Source organism: Equus quagga, chromosome 1 (assembly GCF_021613505.1).
Source record: "Equus quagga isolate Etosha38 chromosome 1, UCLA_HA_Equagga_1.0, whole genome shotgun sequence".
Taxonomy (NCBI): Eukaryota; Metazoa; Chordata; class Mammalia; order Perissodactyla; family Equidae; genus Equus; species Equus quagga.
In genome coordinates this window covers 145,545,869-145,562,324 of record NC_060267.1, presented here as the reverse complement: position 1 = coordinate 145,562,324, position 16,456 = coordinate 145,545,869, and the positions used below count along the sequence as shown (strand labels likewise).

At 45.1% G+C, this 16,456-nt stretch overlaps 1 protein-coding gene across 1 annotated transcript in view; it reads right to left on the bottom strand.

The window, feature by feature from the left end:
* The window catches only part of SCN10A (sodium voltage-gated channel alpha subunit 10), an 89,541-nt gene that overhangs the window by 22,326 nt on the left and 50,759 nt on the right, over positions 1-16,456 (bottom strand). Inside the window, exons 15-19 of the mRNA XM_046677233.1 lie at positions 7,470-7,829; positions 5,495-5,941; positions 3,973-4,110; positions 2,222-2,345; positions 1,061-1,215 (exon numbers count right to left, since the gene is read on the bottom strand). Coding sequence (XP_046533189.1) covers positions 1,061-1,215; positions 2,222-2,345; positions 3,973-4,110; positions 5,495-5,941; positions 7,470-7,829 — 1,224 coding nt within the window. The remainder of the gene's footprint in view (positions 1-1,060; positions 1,216-2,221; positions 2,346-3,972; positions 4,111-5,494; positions 5,942-7,469; positions 7,830-16,456) is intronic.

Genomic DNA, 16,456 nt, shown 5'->3' with positions numbered 1-16,456 from the left:
ACTCTGAGCAGTGTTGGCACCTTCCTGGGAAATCTGGCATTTAAGTGGGTGCCCAGATATTCAGTAGATTGTTTTCAGGAACAAATGACACCTGACGGGTAAGACAAGTGAAAACACTTGGAGCCATGTGTCAGGAGAGTGGGGCTCTAGTCCCAGCCCTTTAACTAATTAGCTGGGACCCCAGGAAGGTCCTCTCATGTCTTTGGGCTGTGACTTCCTCATCTGGAAAATGTGAACAGCTGGGAATGATGAGTCCCTTCCTATGTCTATGTCTACCTAGGTCCATTGGGAAGATCGGTTGAGATTGTGCCTAAGCCGTGGTATGGAGAGAAGCATCCTTCCTCATCCTCCAAAGCCAGGCCTTCAGCAAGGGGTTAGGAAGTGTCTCCTAACTCAGAATCTCTATGCCTGTAAGACCTCATTATTCATATGTGGTCTATGGACCAGCAGCATCAGCATCACCTGGGAGATTGTTGGAAATGCAAATTCTCAGGGCCCACCCCAGATCTACTGAATTAGAATCTGCAGCTTAACAAGCTCCCCAGGTGATTCAATTTTGAGAGGTGCTGTTGTAATGATTTGCTGTGAGTAACGGTATGATTTGATTTGAATAAGTAATAGTATTTGCAACAGGCTTGATAGGAGAGGGAAGGATGGTCCTGTTTGCACTGGGCCTTCGGAGAAGGCCAGTGTGTTTGGGAAGTCAGAGTGGGAAGTCAGGGGCTTTGGGGTCAAATGAGGGCAAAGTTAGGTTTGGCTACTGACAAGCCGGGTAACCTTGGACAAGTTCCTTAAGCCCTTTGAGTGTCAGTTTTCCTGTCTATAAAGTGGGGTGCATACACTCATTGCTTGAAATACTTGCAGCTAGGTCTAGCAGGCCATGACACGGACACCTCAAGCACCTGCCATACCCTGCTGCTAAGAGGAGCCTGTGCTGGGCGGCAGCTCTCCTTCCAGCCACAGGTTGGGAACTTTCAGCCCAGGAATCAGGGGAGCCCCCTGATGCAGCTCCAGCACCTTTGGATGGTGGGTTTGGGGCAGGGACCCCACCTTCCCTTACCAGAGACCCGCTGCTGAGCAGGATCATGAAGATGATGAAGCTCTCAAACCAGCTGTGCTCCACGATGCGGTAGCAGGCCTTGCGCACCTGCCAGCCGGTGGCCCATGGAGACTTGGAGGTGTTCACTTTGCAGCAGGGACAGTGGCGAATGCAGCCTGTGGGGAGAGGTGACTGATGGTGAGTGATGTTCTCCTGAAAAAGGAGGAGCATTTTTGCCCTAGCCCTGTAGGAAAACCGCTCTGCTGGGAAACCCACTTGCCACCCCTTTGGAAAGGAATTCTCTCCTGGAATATGAGAGAAGCAGGGTTCCTTTTAGGCAGTGACACAGTCCTGCGCTTCAGGAGTTCCTCTCCACCATAGATCTTGCCAGCCATCTCCTCCCCAACCATCTTCCTTCTTAAAGATCATATTAGTGGTCCCTGTCCTTATGTCCACTCATCTCTGGAAGCCTGACAGGCCATCGGGCCTGGGCCTGGGGATGTCTGAGGGGCTACGTCTTGAACCCATGCTGAACATGACTGGGATGGGGCCTGGGTCCAGCCCAGCCCAGGGTCATGTGCAACTGGAAACTCAATGAAGTGTTTTCTTTTTTTTAATTTTAATTTTTTATTATTGAGGCCACAATTACTTTCATAGTATGAGTTACGTGTTTATTCATTTATTACACAAAGATCTGTTGAGAACATAATGTGCCTTGCAGTTCTAAACATTGAGGAAAAGGAAGAGTAAGACACAGTTCTGCCTGTCAGAGGTACACAAAGGACTGAGGGGCACAGATACGTCATGGCCCTCCTCTGAGTCCTTTATGTCCCCGATGGAGAGTGTTTATGGTGGTGACCATGTTTTCTCTTTTCAACCTCAAGAGGGCTGGTTTATACCTCAGGGAGGTGTTTTTGAGGGTGATGAGGAAGGCACAGCATCCTTTGTCATGTCTGACGTGGCACAAGATGCAGATCCCACCAGTAGGCTGCTGCGAGTTGTGGCATTTGTGTTTGATGCTGGCCCTTCAAGCGGGAGTGAGGCAGCAAGGGGCCCTGTTTGTCTGTCTCTTGTGGACCCCCTGCCAGGGCCCTGGACACAGAGGTGCCAGATGAGTGCTTGCTGAACCGGATTCTGGCCCAATTAACATCAGTGTGAGGAGGCCTGGGGCTGCCACTTTACCTTCTGTGAAGCAGTCATCTGGCTCTTCAAGGTCATCCGCCAGCTCAGGGATCTTCCTCAGGATCTCCTCAGGGTCTGGGAAGTCCACTGTGCTGCCTTCTGAGGAGCTCGTGTCATCCACTCCCTGCAGGGCAGAAGCCCAGGGCAGTGAACTCAGCTTTCTGAGGGGTCAGTGACTCTGCACACAGTCACTGCAGGTCTCACTGACCAAGAGCCCCGAGATGCAGGGAGAGCCCCTGAGGCTGGCCCCCCCCACGGCGTCCCTTGCGTGTTTGGTGCCTCTCCAGCCGAGGCCCGGAGCAGTGATGCTCTCTGCGGAGCCTCAGAGGTTTAGCTGTGCAAGGCTTTAAACCTCCAGGCCCCTGATGGAGTGCTGGCGATGGCCCGAGACACCATAATTACACCCATAAAGACTCGCAGCATTCACTGGGCTTGAATATTTAATCATGGAGCAATGCTGTGGGGGCCCTGCTGCCCTCCTGGCAGCTCCAGCCCTATAATGTCTCCAGATGAATTCAATTAGGAGTTGAAGCTGCTCTCACATTAGTAAACCTGATAGCTTGGCTAATGGACCCAAATGGTGGGTGGGTCCCCATCTGTCACTGTCAGGCCCCTCCCTGCCTGGCCAGGGTTGTGGACAAAAAAACAAAAACAAAAACAAAACCAATACCCAGCAGTGGTGTGCTGAAAACATTGAGTAGAAAAAACTAGCCAGGGGAGCCCTTAGCATCTCAGCAGGAAAAACGACATCCACGTGTAGAAGGCAGCAACCCTCACCCAGCCAGAACCAAGCGCTCGTGTTTACTCAGGGCCCCCAAATCCCGTCTCAGCCCACCCTCTTATCTGACCCTGCTGGGGTCAGCCTGGCCCAGGGCACACAGCCAGTAGCTGACATTCCTCAGGCTGAAGGGCTTGATAACTTGGGGATGAATGATGTCTCCCTTATCTTTGCCCAGCCCAGTGCCTGTTCCAGTGTCAGCGCTGAGTGGCTAGGTGTGAAGTGAAATCCCTGAGTTTCATACAGCGCTATTAAAGACGCTAAATCTTTACAGACACCTCTTTCCCTACAGCTTGTTTTCTTTAAAGGTTTGTAATGAAACCACCAAGTTTATTTTTACCTCTATAAGACATTCCTAAACCCTGATTCTTGTTCCTGCTCCGTCTGCGTAAGGCTGTCAGGACACCGCTCACTACAGACAGCCTCTCCAGAGCACCAGAATGTTTTTGGTTTGAGAAAATGATGCCGACAAAAGAAAGCCGGGGGTGCGGGTCACAGAGAAGACTTCCTCAACCACGGGCCACACCCACTTTCATCTGCGGGCTTGGAAAGATACTTAACTCTCCCTGTGCGACGTCTTTTGTTTCCTTTTTTCTTGGCTGTCATTTTCTGGGCATTTATTCCATTTCAGGCGGGAGCTAAACACTTGACAAACAGCATCTCATTTAAGCTTCCAAAGAATCCTAACAGGTAGGCATTACCATTCAGTTTCACAGATGAAGACACCGAGGCTCAGAGAGGTGGAGCAACTGGTCCTCGGGCCCCCTCCCCCCGCCCCCCGCAGCTTGTGGAACCTCACTCTTCCCGCTGAAATCACACTGACTGGCCCAGAGGTTAGGAGGGACTTTGAAAATTCCCAGAAGGAGACATGAGGTTATGCGATAGTCTGGAGACCCCCTCCTCCAGCTCCCACAGTCGCACGGGACAGTGTCCGGCAGGCTGTTCAACCTCTCTAGCAAGCTCACATACCCACCTCTGCAGCGGCCTGAGCAGCAGCCTCGTCTTTCCACTTCTCACCCAGGTAGGGAGCCAGGTCCTCAGAGGACATTCCAGAGCCTGGGCTCCTGGGTGCCAGGTGGTCCTCACACTGCCCGACTTGCTGCAACTGCTCCTGAAAGTGAGAGGAGGTCCCAGCTGGGTCCCTGTGCCCACCCACAGCTGGCCACTTCTAAATTTGAAGAGATCTTGTACCTCATGGTCTGCCAGAGCTGAGGACCTAATATATGCAACTAATACACATTTATATATGCACACATACACACACTTGTGTGAAGTGAGTACGGAGATGCTATGGCCAGATAGATGTTTAACTCTTGGCTGCATTATGTATGAACTGTGTGACCTTAGGCAAGTTATTTAACCTCTCTGATCTTCATTTTTCCCATCTGCAAAATTGAGAAGGTAAGATCAACTTCATTTGGTTATTTTGATGACTGAATATGTTGATGCTTGTAAAACACTTTGCATGAAGTACTTGGCTCAATAGACATTAGCCATGACCATTATTACTTGTCTAGAGGTCACACTGGTAGCGGACTTGGCCATCTGGAGTCCTCCGAGAATCCCAAAGTAACTGAAAATGCCTGTGAGTGGAGACAGCCGTCACAGAGTTCATGTCCTTTACTCTGGGGATGGTGACGCTCTGCCCTAGGCTGTCACCCAGACAAAGGCATGTAAAATATGGCAGCTGATAACAGCAGCTGCTGGAACACAAGAGAAGTGACAGCTGCAGGGGACGAAGGCTATGGAAGAACTACAGACTCAAAGCACAGCTGTCTGAGGCCACTTAGTGGCCTGGCCAGCGGCCCTGTGTGTCCCCAGGCCCCACAGGAATCCCTGCCTTCCCACATTGTGCAGAAGCGCGTGCCCCGAGTCATTGAGAAGAGGTTAACGAGGGTTGATCTACGAGCTCAAGGTAGTAGGGAACTGTGCAAAATGTTTACAAATATATATTACCAAAAGGCTTAAGTGTGCTTTAAATTCTTTGGTGTCAAAAGGAACAGGTGTCATTTTCCTTCGACAACCCTGTCAGGAAAAGCTGGATAAATGAGTCACATAATGATCAGGACTCCTTAGGCTTCTGGTGAAGATTAGACCGGCCTTGCTCTTGGACAACATCCTGTTCTTAAAGGAATCTCATTAGCATCTCAGCACAGAGCCTGGTTTGGGCGGATGAAGGGCAGCTGTGTGAAAGACAATCCAGGCACCTCAAAGTGGCCTGAGGCGCACGCGCCACCCCTGCGCCCTGCCTGCCTAGGGGAATTCTGATTCTTTCTTCCAGGCTTTGCCCAGATGCTGCCTCCTCTGGAAAGCCTGGCATGGCTTATGCTTCCTCACGTCAAGGGCTCCTCTGCCTGGCTTTCCCAGGGCTCTTCAAGGCTGTGCCAGCCCTGATGTTGGAAAACCTCTTATCATAATTTCCCTTCTGCTCCCGATCCCTCCAGCCCTGAGACCCCTCCCTGCTTCCTGTGGCTGTCCCATGGGACAACTCTCACCTGCCCTTGGGGGCTCGCTTCCTCCCCGGAGCTCCGAGCATCCTCCTCACCATCCTCCTCCAAGTCCTCCAGGTCAGATTCACCCTCGGCAATGGGCACAGAGACCCACACATTAGGATTGGTGATGAAGTCACTGTGGTCATCCCTGGGGCCTGTGAGAGCCGGGACCCCTGCAGGGCTCCCCATGGCTGTGTTGGCAGCAATGTGGCTCTCGGCTTTGGGGCTGGACAGTGGGAGTTTCACCACGAGCTGGGGCTCTGCCTTGAACCGGGAGAGCAGGCAGGGCCTGCTGAAGAAGCTGCAAAGGGCCTTCCTGGTGCGACGGCCAAACGCCTGGATCCGTGCCAGGGCCGCCTGCAGGTTGTTCACCTCCCCGTCGTCCTCTGGGGCCGTGAGGTTGTCAGCGCTGAAGGAGTTCAGCAGCAGGGCAATGAACAAGTTGAGCACCTGGAGAGGAAAATTAGAACAGGAAGATCCCTCAGTCACTGAGCTGAGCCCCCATGGCCCAGGAGGCTGACAGCTGGGTACCAGGACGGCCACACCTGGGCCTCCCCCTGCCTTCCCAGGATGCTTTCCCTCTTGGGGGAATGGGCATTCTGAGAGTAATTGGGAGGAGCCTTGAGGATGTCCCAAGTGTCCTGCCTCATGTGGACAAGGCCTGGAAGCACATTCTCCCCCAGAGAGGAGGATCACCCCTGCTGAGTGAAGGGACATTCAGGGACAATATATAAGAGCAGACAGGGCCTGCCCTAGGACCAGCCTCATGTGCCAAAGCCCTGGGTTCACTCTGGAATGCTGGGCACATCTCCTCACTGCTTCCAACTTCATGTTCTTCACCTGTAAGGAGGAAATGGGGACTCCCGACCTTTTGGAGTGGTTGTGAAGAGGACATGACACGAGGGATGTAAAATTGCTCAGAGAGGCAGACTTCCTGCCTGAGGCTTAGGGGCCCTTGTGGCTCTGCAGGGATGGGGAGCTCAGCCTGGAAGAGAGGAGCTTTGGCCAGCCTGCCACTTGGGAATGCGGACAGAAGGTGTCTCTGGCTCAGGGAACCTGGTGGGAAAGACTTCTGAAGAGTCTGGATTTGTGTTTTCATCCCTTTCTTGGTTTAGCTTTCTCTTGTCCGTAAAAACTTTTATGGGAAAAGAATCTAAATTGGGTGACTTCCAGGGCAATGAGAAGGGGTCTCCTAGAAGACAGGCAGGCAGTGCTGGGAGACCAAGGGCACCCAGAACTGCTGTGGGTGGAGGCAAGCTGAGGGCAAGGAGCCTGGCTGGGACAGAGAAGGAGTGCTGGGCCAACTGGCAGGAGGGGCTCCAGAAGGGCTCCCCCCAAACCTTGGAGTGGATTCTATTATTGTCATTGTGGTGCTGGATGTTGTGCATGACCCAGCTTCTCTCTTTCATCTTGTCCCGTTGTGCATGCCCTCCTGTTGCTAGCTAGGACCTGTGTAGCTTGGAGAAATCAGTCAGCTCTTACTCCCTTGAAGGAAAATATCTTCAAAGACCCCCTGGAACGGGGAAGGAAATTTTTCCTTCAACAACTAACAGCTAGCATTTATTGAGTTCCTGCCATAACCCAGACACTGCACTGGGCAATTTGCATATGTCATCTCCTGTAATTTAATTCTTGCAGTAAGCCCATGAGTAAGCACTGTCTGCTTGATTTTAAGGAAATTAAAGCTCGGAGAAACTGTCTCTTGCACTGGGTCACCCAGCTTTACTAGCGGTGGAGCTGGGATTCTAAATCAGGTGTTTCCTTCTCTGTCCTATGTGCTCACTCTAGCAAGTCAGGATGCCTCCCAGGGGACAGTTCTTATAATGTAGCCCTCATGACTTTGAAAAGGTTGAAGATGTTTCAGTCAGGGAGGTACAATGTGGGCATAAAAATGTGCCGTGACAGAGTCGTTTAGGATAACCCAGGAGTCTCCTCCATTGCCCCAAAAACAGTGCTCCCGGTGAGGGTCAGCACTCACCACCAGGTTCCCCAGCAGCATCACTGACAGGAAAAGGATGAGGCATATGGATTTCTGGCCGACTTCCATGCAGGCCCACATGTTCTCAATCCACTCTCCACAGAGGATGCGGAAGACGATAAGGAAGGAGTGGAAGAAGTCATACATGTGCCAGCGTGGCCATTCCTCATTGGGTGCAGAGATAATGCGCCTCTTGTCACAGTAGCTGTCCCCGAGGAGCTGCTTGCCAACCAGAGCGAAGACAAAGACAATAATGGCCAGGATGATAGTGAGGTTCCCCAGAGCCCCCACTGAGTTTCCGATGATCTTGATGAGCGTGTTTAAGGTTGGCCAGGACTTGGCCAGCTTGAAGACCCGCAGCTGCAGAGAAACAGAATGTGTTTGGTCCTGGTGGCTGTTCTATCATCTTTCATCTCAAGTCCTGGCCAGAAAGCAAAGGTCTGGGAAAAGCACAAGCAGCTCATTCCACTATTTTTGGGTGCTCCCTGGAAGCTGCTTGCAGAGACCTTTCTTCCTGTGTCCTCAGGTAGCCAGAAATATGACCAGTCCTCTATGGTCCATACATATCAGTGTGCTTCACTGATTGTGGCAAAGTCAGGGGTCTTACTCTAGGCTGATGGTCTTGCCACATGTACTCTGCTCTGTAGCCACAGGCATCCTGAATGTGGGCCTATGCTTTGTGGGATGGAGCTGACAAATATGCAAGAACAGTCCACTTTTGAGCCAAGAGAGGCTAGCCTCCTGCAGCAGGGCCATGGCCCCTGCATTTGAGAGGTACTGGCTACTCGCCTGTTGGGGCATTTCTCATCTCGGGGCTGTGGACACCATCTGTTGCCCCCACCAGCTCTGAAATGGTAGGTATCTGTGATTTCATGGACTCAGCATTCATATGTTTATTTAATTGACCAACCAAACTGCCCATCTTATTGAACACCAGCCACGCATGTGCGTGACACCGTGCTAGCCTGTGAGGTGTATGGAGAGAGGTATGTGGACTCCTGCCCTCGTGGACTAATGGTTTAGTTACAGAGACAAGGCAAAGACCCAAAAAGTCTTCATTGTAAACTCAAATGTTCTAAGTCCTACAAGACAGTGAAAGCACCATGTACGAAGATGTATAAACACTTAAAAAATACATTTGTATGGTTCTCCAATTTGTTAGAAAGAAATGTCTGGGCTTGGCTGTCATGGGGTGTTTATGAAGCACCTGCTAAGAGCCAGGCTCTGCCCTAGGTGCCAGGCTGCCCTGCTGAGCAGAGCAGAGCAGTGACAGTTCTGGCTCCCACACAGCAGTGAGTAAGTCCTCAGGGAGGAGGTTTAATGCTCTTATACAGGAAGTTCCACATCTGCTTCTCCATGTGATGGGGGGTCCATGTTCACCTTAAACCTAATCTGGAACTCATTCTCCTCATACTGGAAGCAGAGCTTTAAACACCAGTTCTGTGGGGCTGGACAGAGAGGCAGCTGACAACACAAATAAAAACCAAGTGTTAATCACTGGACAGAGCCCTTTTGTGGAGAATATTGGGAGAAGGCAGTTTCCTTAGCAACGTGATTGATAAAAGTTTCCATCCTCACAGTAGACTCTGGATAAGTGCAAGAGCAGAGGCTGGAGTAGGGCCCTGACACAGGATCACAGCCACCCACCACGCCACAGAGCCTGTGGGGTGCAACTGGAGACAGTGAGGGTCACTTGAGGGCCACTTGAGCAAAAAGACCAGGCGCTGCCTCTTGCCTTAATTGCGCTTGGCTAACAATTTCCACTGGTTCCGGTGGGGTGGGAGGGGGAGAGTTTAGAAATGACTATTAGAATCCCCTTAGATAGCAGTTTGTTGTCGGTAATTAAGCTTATGTTAAACTGTACACAAATTGTGTATAATTCTCATTAGAGGGCATGAATGGAGTCGTCCTCTATTAATTCTTTTGTTGTCTTTATAAAGGGTAAGAAAACAGGATCCCTCTACTTGCTGTTCCAGAGATGTCTGGGGTTGGAGGCCCCTACTGTTAGTCAGTCAGTCAACATTCTCTTACAGAGTTCCTGCTGCTGGGCTGTGGTGCCCCAAACAACATGACTCACTCTTGCTGATGCCTAGAATGAGTGGTCCCCCATCCAGTTGTTCTCTGTAGTTTTTCCCAGCTTAGCATTACATTAAAGGAATTTCTTCATATTATCACATAATATTTATAAACTATTGCTTTTAATAGCTGCTGAATATTCCTTCACATTTAATTAACCATTTCTCTCGTTAATCTCAGAATTAATATAAAAATTTCTATTTAGAGGGAAAAAAGACTGGCAGGAAATAAACCAAGCTGGTAACATGGATATATTTTGTATAGAAATATATCCAAATATTTCCAATCTTCAAGTCAAGCTTTTCTATATTTTTCAACTTACTTTAATGAGGTTGCTTTACTTTTAGAATAGAATGAAAGGTAAGTCTAATATCCATCCTCTACTTGGAGGTCACCACTTGGTGATGACGTGGGCTTTGCACTTGTAAAAACTATCAGAAGACAGGATAATATGGTAGACTACATTGGGCCCTCCTTGGCTTCCTCTTTCCATCAAAAAATTACTAAACATGCTGAATGACAAAATCTTAAGTGTATCGATAATCTGTCAATAAAGTAATTCTTCAGTAAAAAGCTAAATAAATATGGGAATTCAGAGATATAAACAGATTACTGAAGCTAGCTTTTTCTCTGAAGACATTTGCAAACTTGGGTGAGTCTGAGCATAGGTTTTAATGGTCTCATGAGGCCTGGGGAGCAGGAAACACAGCCCAGGGCCTGGCTAAGATAGAGAGTCTAACAGGAATTTCTCCCCCCATTAGGACTAGATTCCAAAGAGCCAAACCCTCCATGTGAGGACAAACTAGAAATAAACCCAGGAGAAAGCAAGGAAAAGTAAATGTCTAGTGCCAGACACCAGGCAGAGGGGGCAAAAATTGACACCGAGAATTTGGAACCCCGAAGTGGTGCTTACATAGGACTTTAGCAGGAACTCACACTTCCTAGGTATTTCAAGCTGAGGCTTTGATTTAGAGCAATCCTACAAAGTGCCCTCCAGGAGTCAACATAAACACCCTCTGAAGGAACCAACCTGCATCCTGGGTCTCAAAGCATCCCCCTCAAAGGGCCTAAGAGTTGCAGTAAAAAACAAACGAGTACAGAAATAATGAGGCACCACGAGTGAGGGAGATCCAGAAGAAACCAGAGATGTGGAAACAGCCATTCCATTTCTTCAGGTAATAAAATTATTAGCCATGGATGACAGTATAATTAGATACAATATGCTTAAAGAAATAAAATACAGACTTGAACGTGTGTGCGGAGAACAAGAAACTATAAATAATAATCAAGAAGTTTTGAAAGATAACTAAATGGAACTTCTAGAAATGAAAATATAACACAACATCAAAAACTCCATGGAAGAGTTTCACACCAGATTTGGGACAGTGATTAGTGGTTCAGAAGAAACTGTCCAGAATGCAGCCCAGAGAGATATAAGATAGAAAATATCAAAATGATGCAAAAGACGTGGAGGATAGAGTGAGAGAGTTTAACATACATCTAATTAAAATCCAGAAGGAGAAGAAATAGAAGGGAGTGGAGCCTATATTTGTCCAGATAATGTCTTGGAATTTTCCAGAACTGAAGAGAATCAAAAATCTACAGATTGAAGAAGCCGGTGAATCCTAAGCGTTATTAATAACAAGAAAACCAGACCTACACACATGATAATGAGATTGCAGAACACCAAAGACAGAACTTTTTAAAAGCATCCAGAGAGACAGGAACAACAGTTGAATTGGAAGCTGACTGCTCATCAGAAACAACAGAGGCCAGAACACTGTGGAATAATATCTTCAATGAATTGAGGTCAAAGAATTATCAACTAGAATTTTATGTCCATAAGAAATACCTCTCAAAGACAAGGGCAAACTGAATGGCAAATTTCAGATAAACAAAACTGAGAGAGGTGATTGCCAGAAGGCACTCACTAAAAGAAATTGTAAAGGTGTGCTTCAGGCAGAAGGAAAGTGAACCCAGAAAGAAGATATTATATGAAGAATGTATGAAGAGCAAGAACATGCTAAGGATGGGAATGAGTCTAAACAAACGTTGAATGGATACGGCAATAATGTCTCCTGGGGTAGGGCAGAGACTGGCTATATGGTCGCCACTCACTTTTGCTCCTCTCAGCCACAAAAGGAGACCACTTTCCAGCTCTCCTTGCATACAGTTGAGGTTGTGTTATTAGATTCTGGCTGATGGAATAGAGATGGAGACAAAAGTAATGTATACTACTTTCAGGCATAGCCATCAAACACCACGCGCTTTCTCTTCCCCTCCAGTGGCCACCATAGAGCCCAGCCATTGTAGACAGTGACTTCACACCATCCTGGATCCCTGAGTCACTACCTGGAGCAGACACTCCAGGAGAGCTTCCCAACCAGCTTTGAACATGCTGTGAAACATAAACCTCTATTATGTTAACTCACAGATTTAGAGATTGTCACTTCAACTAGGCGTACTTATCTTGAGTAATGTAGAAATTGATACATTGAAAAGAGCTTTTGCCCTTTCAAAAACATTGAATGTGTGACCCTGGCCTAGTGATCATGTGATGGACGACAAGGAAACGGACATAGGAAGGCTTGGAAAGTGTTGATCTCTGTTGCAGTGGCAAAACTATTACCTGCAAAAATGCTGGGGCAGGTCATGAGCCTCCTGAGCCAGCAGTCCTAGGGGAAGCTTTTCTAAAACAGAACCTTAGCATTGTGCCAGTTAGAATTGTTTATGTCTGTCCAGATGTAATAAGAAAGAGATTAGCTCAGGGGATGTTTGGCTGATTAATAAGAAACAAAAGGAAACAGAATCCAGAAGTTTAGAGCCTTGAAGTTTTAGGAAAGTACACTGCTTTGGATCTTAAACAGTAAGCGACAGGATTAAGTCTTTAAGGGTTGAAGACCGGTTAAGTTTTTCAATGAAATGAAGTAAATCCTAGCAAAGATTGTATTAATGGTGTAGCCACCATTTGCGAGCCACCAGTTGAGAGATACAGGCGTGGGGACAAGAAAGCAAAAAAAAAAATAAAGTGAAATTGAGAGCTGTGTCAAAGAAAGTACCATGGGTGTGTGGGATGCAGAGTGGTCTGAAGCCGTGTAAGTTTTGAAGAAATTATATTACGAAAGAAACCATGAGCCCTGACTGAAAAAACCATTGACTGTTTACAACTTAAAACAAGCCTTGGCCATCTTTCCACAGGGAGGAGGCAGGCTTTGAAGGTTATACTGAGGCAAAGTCACTTCTTGAGGAGTCACACCTAAGGCTGACTGGCTTGCATCAGACTATGACGTGAGTGAGAAATAAGTCTTTATTGGGTTAAGCTACTCAGTTTTAGGGCTTGTTTGTACAACAGATAGAATTGTTTATCATTGATTAAGTCATATAGCTTTTTAAAAACAAGATAAAATGAAAATACGTAAAGTAATAGTAAGTTGGGAGGGGGTAATTGGAATGAAAAGTTGTCCTGGAAAGTAAAGATTTTAGCTAACTTTTGGCTTTGATTAAGTTAACTACTCATGCTGTAATTTCTAAGTTAACTACTCAAAAAATAAAAATAGAGTATTTGGTTCCCAAAGCAATAAAGGCGGGAAATGGTACAAGGGAAAAAACAGTCCAAAATAAATCAAGAAGAGAAAGAGAGCAAAAATAGTAGGGTGGATGAAGGAAATAGAAAACCCAAAATATAATGATAGACATACATCCAAATATATCAATATTCACAGTAAAATAAGTGGACCAAATGCTTTAGTTAAATGATGATGATTTGGATTGTCGTAACTGAATACAAACCCAAAATCTATATGCTATTTATAAGAGATATATAAAAACCCTGAAGATACATAAAGGCTGGAAGTAAAAGGATGGATAAAGATATGTCAGGCAAATTCTAAAAAAAATAAAACATGGATAGTAATACCAGGCAAAAAGATGTTTAAGGGGCTGACCCAGGGGGTAGTGGTTAAGTTTGCACACTCTACTTTGTCAGCCTGGGATTCGTGGGTTTGAATCCTGGGCATGGACCTACATACCACTCATCAAACCATGCTGTGGCACTGTCCCATATACAAAATAGAGGAAGATTGGCACAGATGTTAGCTCAGGGCCAATTTTCCTCACCAAAAGAAAGAAAAAGAAAAAAGAGATTTTTAAGGCAAAAAGCATTTCTAGGGATAAAGAAGATCAATTTTTACTGATAAAGGTTTCACTTTACTGGGAAGATATAAAACTTAAAATATGTATGCATTTAATAACACAGCCTCAAGATAGAACCATAAAGAGGAACAGATCATGCCATAATCATAGTGGGAGATATTTTTATACATTACCCTCTCAGTAATTGCTAGAACAAGCAGACAAAAATAAGCAGGGATATAGAATATTTGGACCACATGATGAACTGTCTCTACCCAATGGACATATGCGGAGTATTGCACCCTTCAACTGCAGAAGACACATTCTTTTCAAGTGCATAAGAAACATTTTCAATATACTGAGCCAAGAGGAAATTATCAATAAATTTCAAAGCATTAAAATCATACAGTGTATGTTCTCTGACTATAATACAATTAAGCCAGAACTCAATGGCATAAAGATAACTAGAAATACCACGTATGTTTTGAAATTAAGAACCATGCTTCTAATTAACCTTTGAGTCAAAGAATAAATCAAATTTGAAATTAGGAAATATTTAGAACCAAACAATAAGGAAAGTTCTACATATTAAAGCAGTTCTTAGAAGGAAACTGAGGTCTTAAATGAATATATTGGAAAAGAAAATAGGTTGAAAATTCCATCTTAAGAAGCTAGAAAAGAATTAAATATGTAGAACAGAGGATAAGTAAGGTAAGTAAGATAAGATGCAGGATTAATTGAAGTAGCAAACATTAATGAAGTAGAGAGGATCAACAAGCTAAAAGTCGGTTCGTTGAAAAGACTAATTAAATTGACCATCTTTGGCAAGACTAATAAAAAAAATGAGAGAAAGCACAAATCACTACTTTTAAAGAAAGAAAAAGGTAACATAAGTCCAGGTGATAGAGACCCTTCAGAGATAATAGCATCGCACACACAACTTTCTGCCGATAAACTTCCAACTTTAGATAAGAAGGAAAATTTTTAGAAAAATACAACTTACCAAAACCAATTTGAGAAATAGGAAACCTGACTATTTCCAGAGCCATTAAGAAAATTAAATCAGTAATGAAAAATCTTGACCTCCAGATTGTTTCATTAGTGAATTCTACCAAAGCCATAAGGAGCAAATAATTCCAATCTTACCCAAAGATTGGGTGTAGGAGAGAGAAATATTCTTCACCTCTTTTTATGGAGATGAGATAACCTTGATACCTAGACACTAAAGCCTGGTAAGGACAGTGCGAGTAAGAAACTCACAGGCCAACTATTACTTATCAATATGGATGCAAAGATTTTAAGCACATTATTAGCAAACTAAATCTTCTAATATATAAAACATCTATCAAGGTCAAGTTGGGTTTATCAAAGGAATACAAAGTTGATTTAACATTAGAAAATCAATTAATATAATTCACGACTTCAACAGATTAAAGAAGAAAATCATGTGATTGTCTTAACACAGAACAATTGTCTGATAAAGTTCATCATTTCTTCGTGATAAATATTTTTAACAAAAGAGAGCTTCCTAAACTGATGAAGGTTTTCTTTTAATCTCTAAAATAATCTGCCCTCAATATCGGACTTGATGAAATACTGAAAGCATTCTCTTTGAGATCAGGAAAATGGCACGGATGTCTACTATTAATGCTTCTTTTCAAAAGTGTGCTGGATGTCCTAATCAGAACAATAATGTAATAAAAAAACCCAAAATAGTGTAAGAATTAGAAAAGAAGAAACAAAACTCATTATTTGCATATGATATGATTGTGTAAAAAATTTAAAAGATTATATAGATAAATCATTAGAATTAAATGAGAGATTTCTGGATACAAAAATATCAAATAGCAAAATGCTACAAAAAGAAAAAAAAAGACAGAAAAGGACATTAAAAAGAGATTTCGAGGCCAGCCCAGTGGTGTAGTGGCTAAATTCATGTGCTTTGCTTCAGTGGTCTGGGATTCACAGGTTTGGATCCTGGGCGTGGACCTGCACACTACTGGTCAAGCCATGCTGTGGTGGCATCCCACATACAAAATAGAGGAAGACTGGCACAGATGTTAGCTCAGGGCCAATCTTCCTCAAGCAAAAAGAGGAGGATGGGCAACAAATGTTAGCTCGGGCCAATCTTCCTCACACACACACACACAAAAGAGAGATTTCATTTAGAACAGCATAATGAACTAAGGAGTTTCTAGGAATAAATCTAACAAAAGATATGGAGAAAATCTTTTGTGGAGAAAATTATAAAACTTTATGGAGAAGTTATAAAACTATTGAAAGATTGAAATAATTGGAGAGTATGCTATTTTCATAGATTGGAAGGCTACATAGTGTGAGGGTATATTTCTTCCTAAATTGATCTATAGATGATTGCAGCCCCAATAGAAAAAGATAACAGCTTTGTTTGTATGCAGGAAGTTGATTTTAAAATGAATATGGAAGTGCAGGGGCCAAGATATTTTTGAGGAAATAAAACAAGGTGGGCGACATGCCTTATAGACACAGATTCAAGGCCAGTGCAGTAACTGAGACAGTGTAGTATTGGTCCAAGGACAGGCCAACGGATTAAAGGATCAAGGCCTTAGATGATAGGAAGAGAAGGAATGGTACTTTAAAAGAGAGGAAGAAGCAAGAATGAAGACACAGAATTGCCGTTTCTTCCTTCTTCCCTTTTTTTCTTTCTTTCTTCAATCAGTAAGTATTTATTGAGTTCCTACTATGTGCTGGGGCTCCTGCTAGGCCCTTGAGATAGAATGGTAAACAAGAAAGCTCTGTTG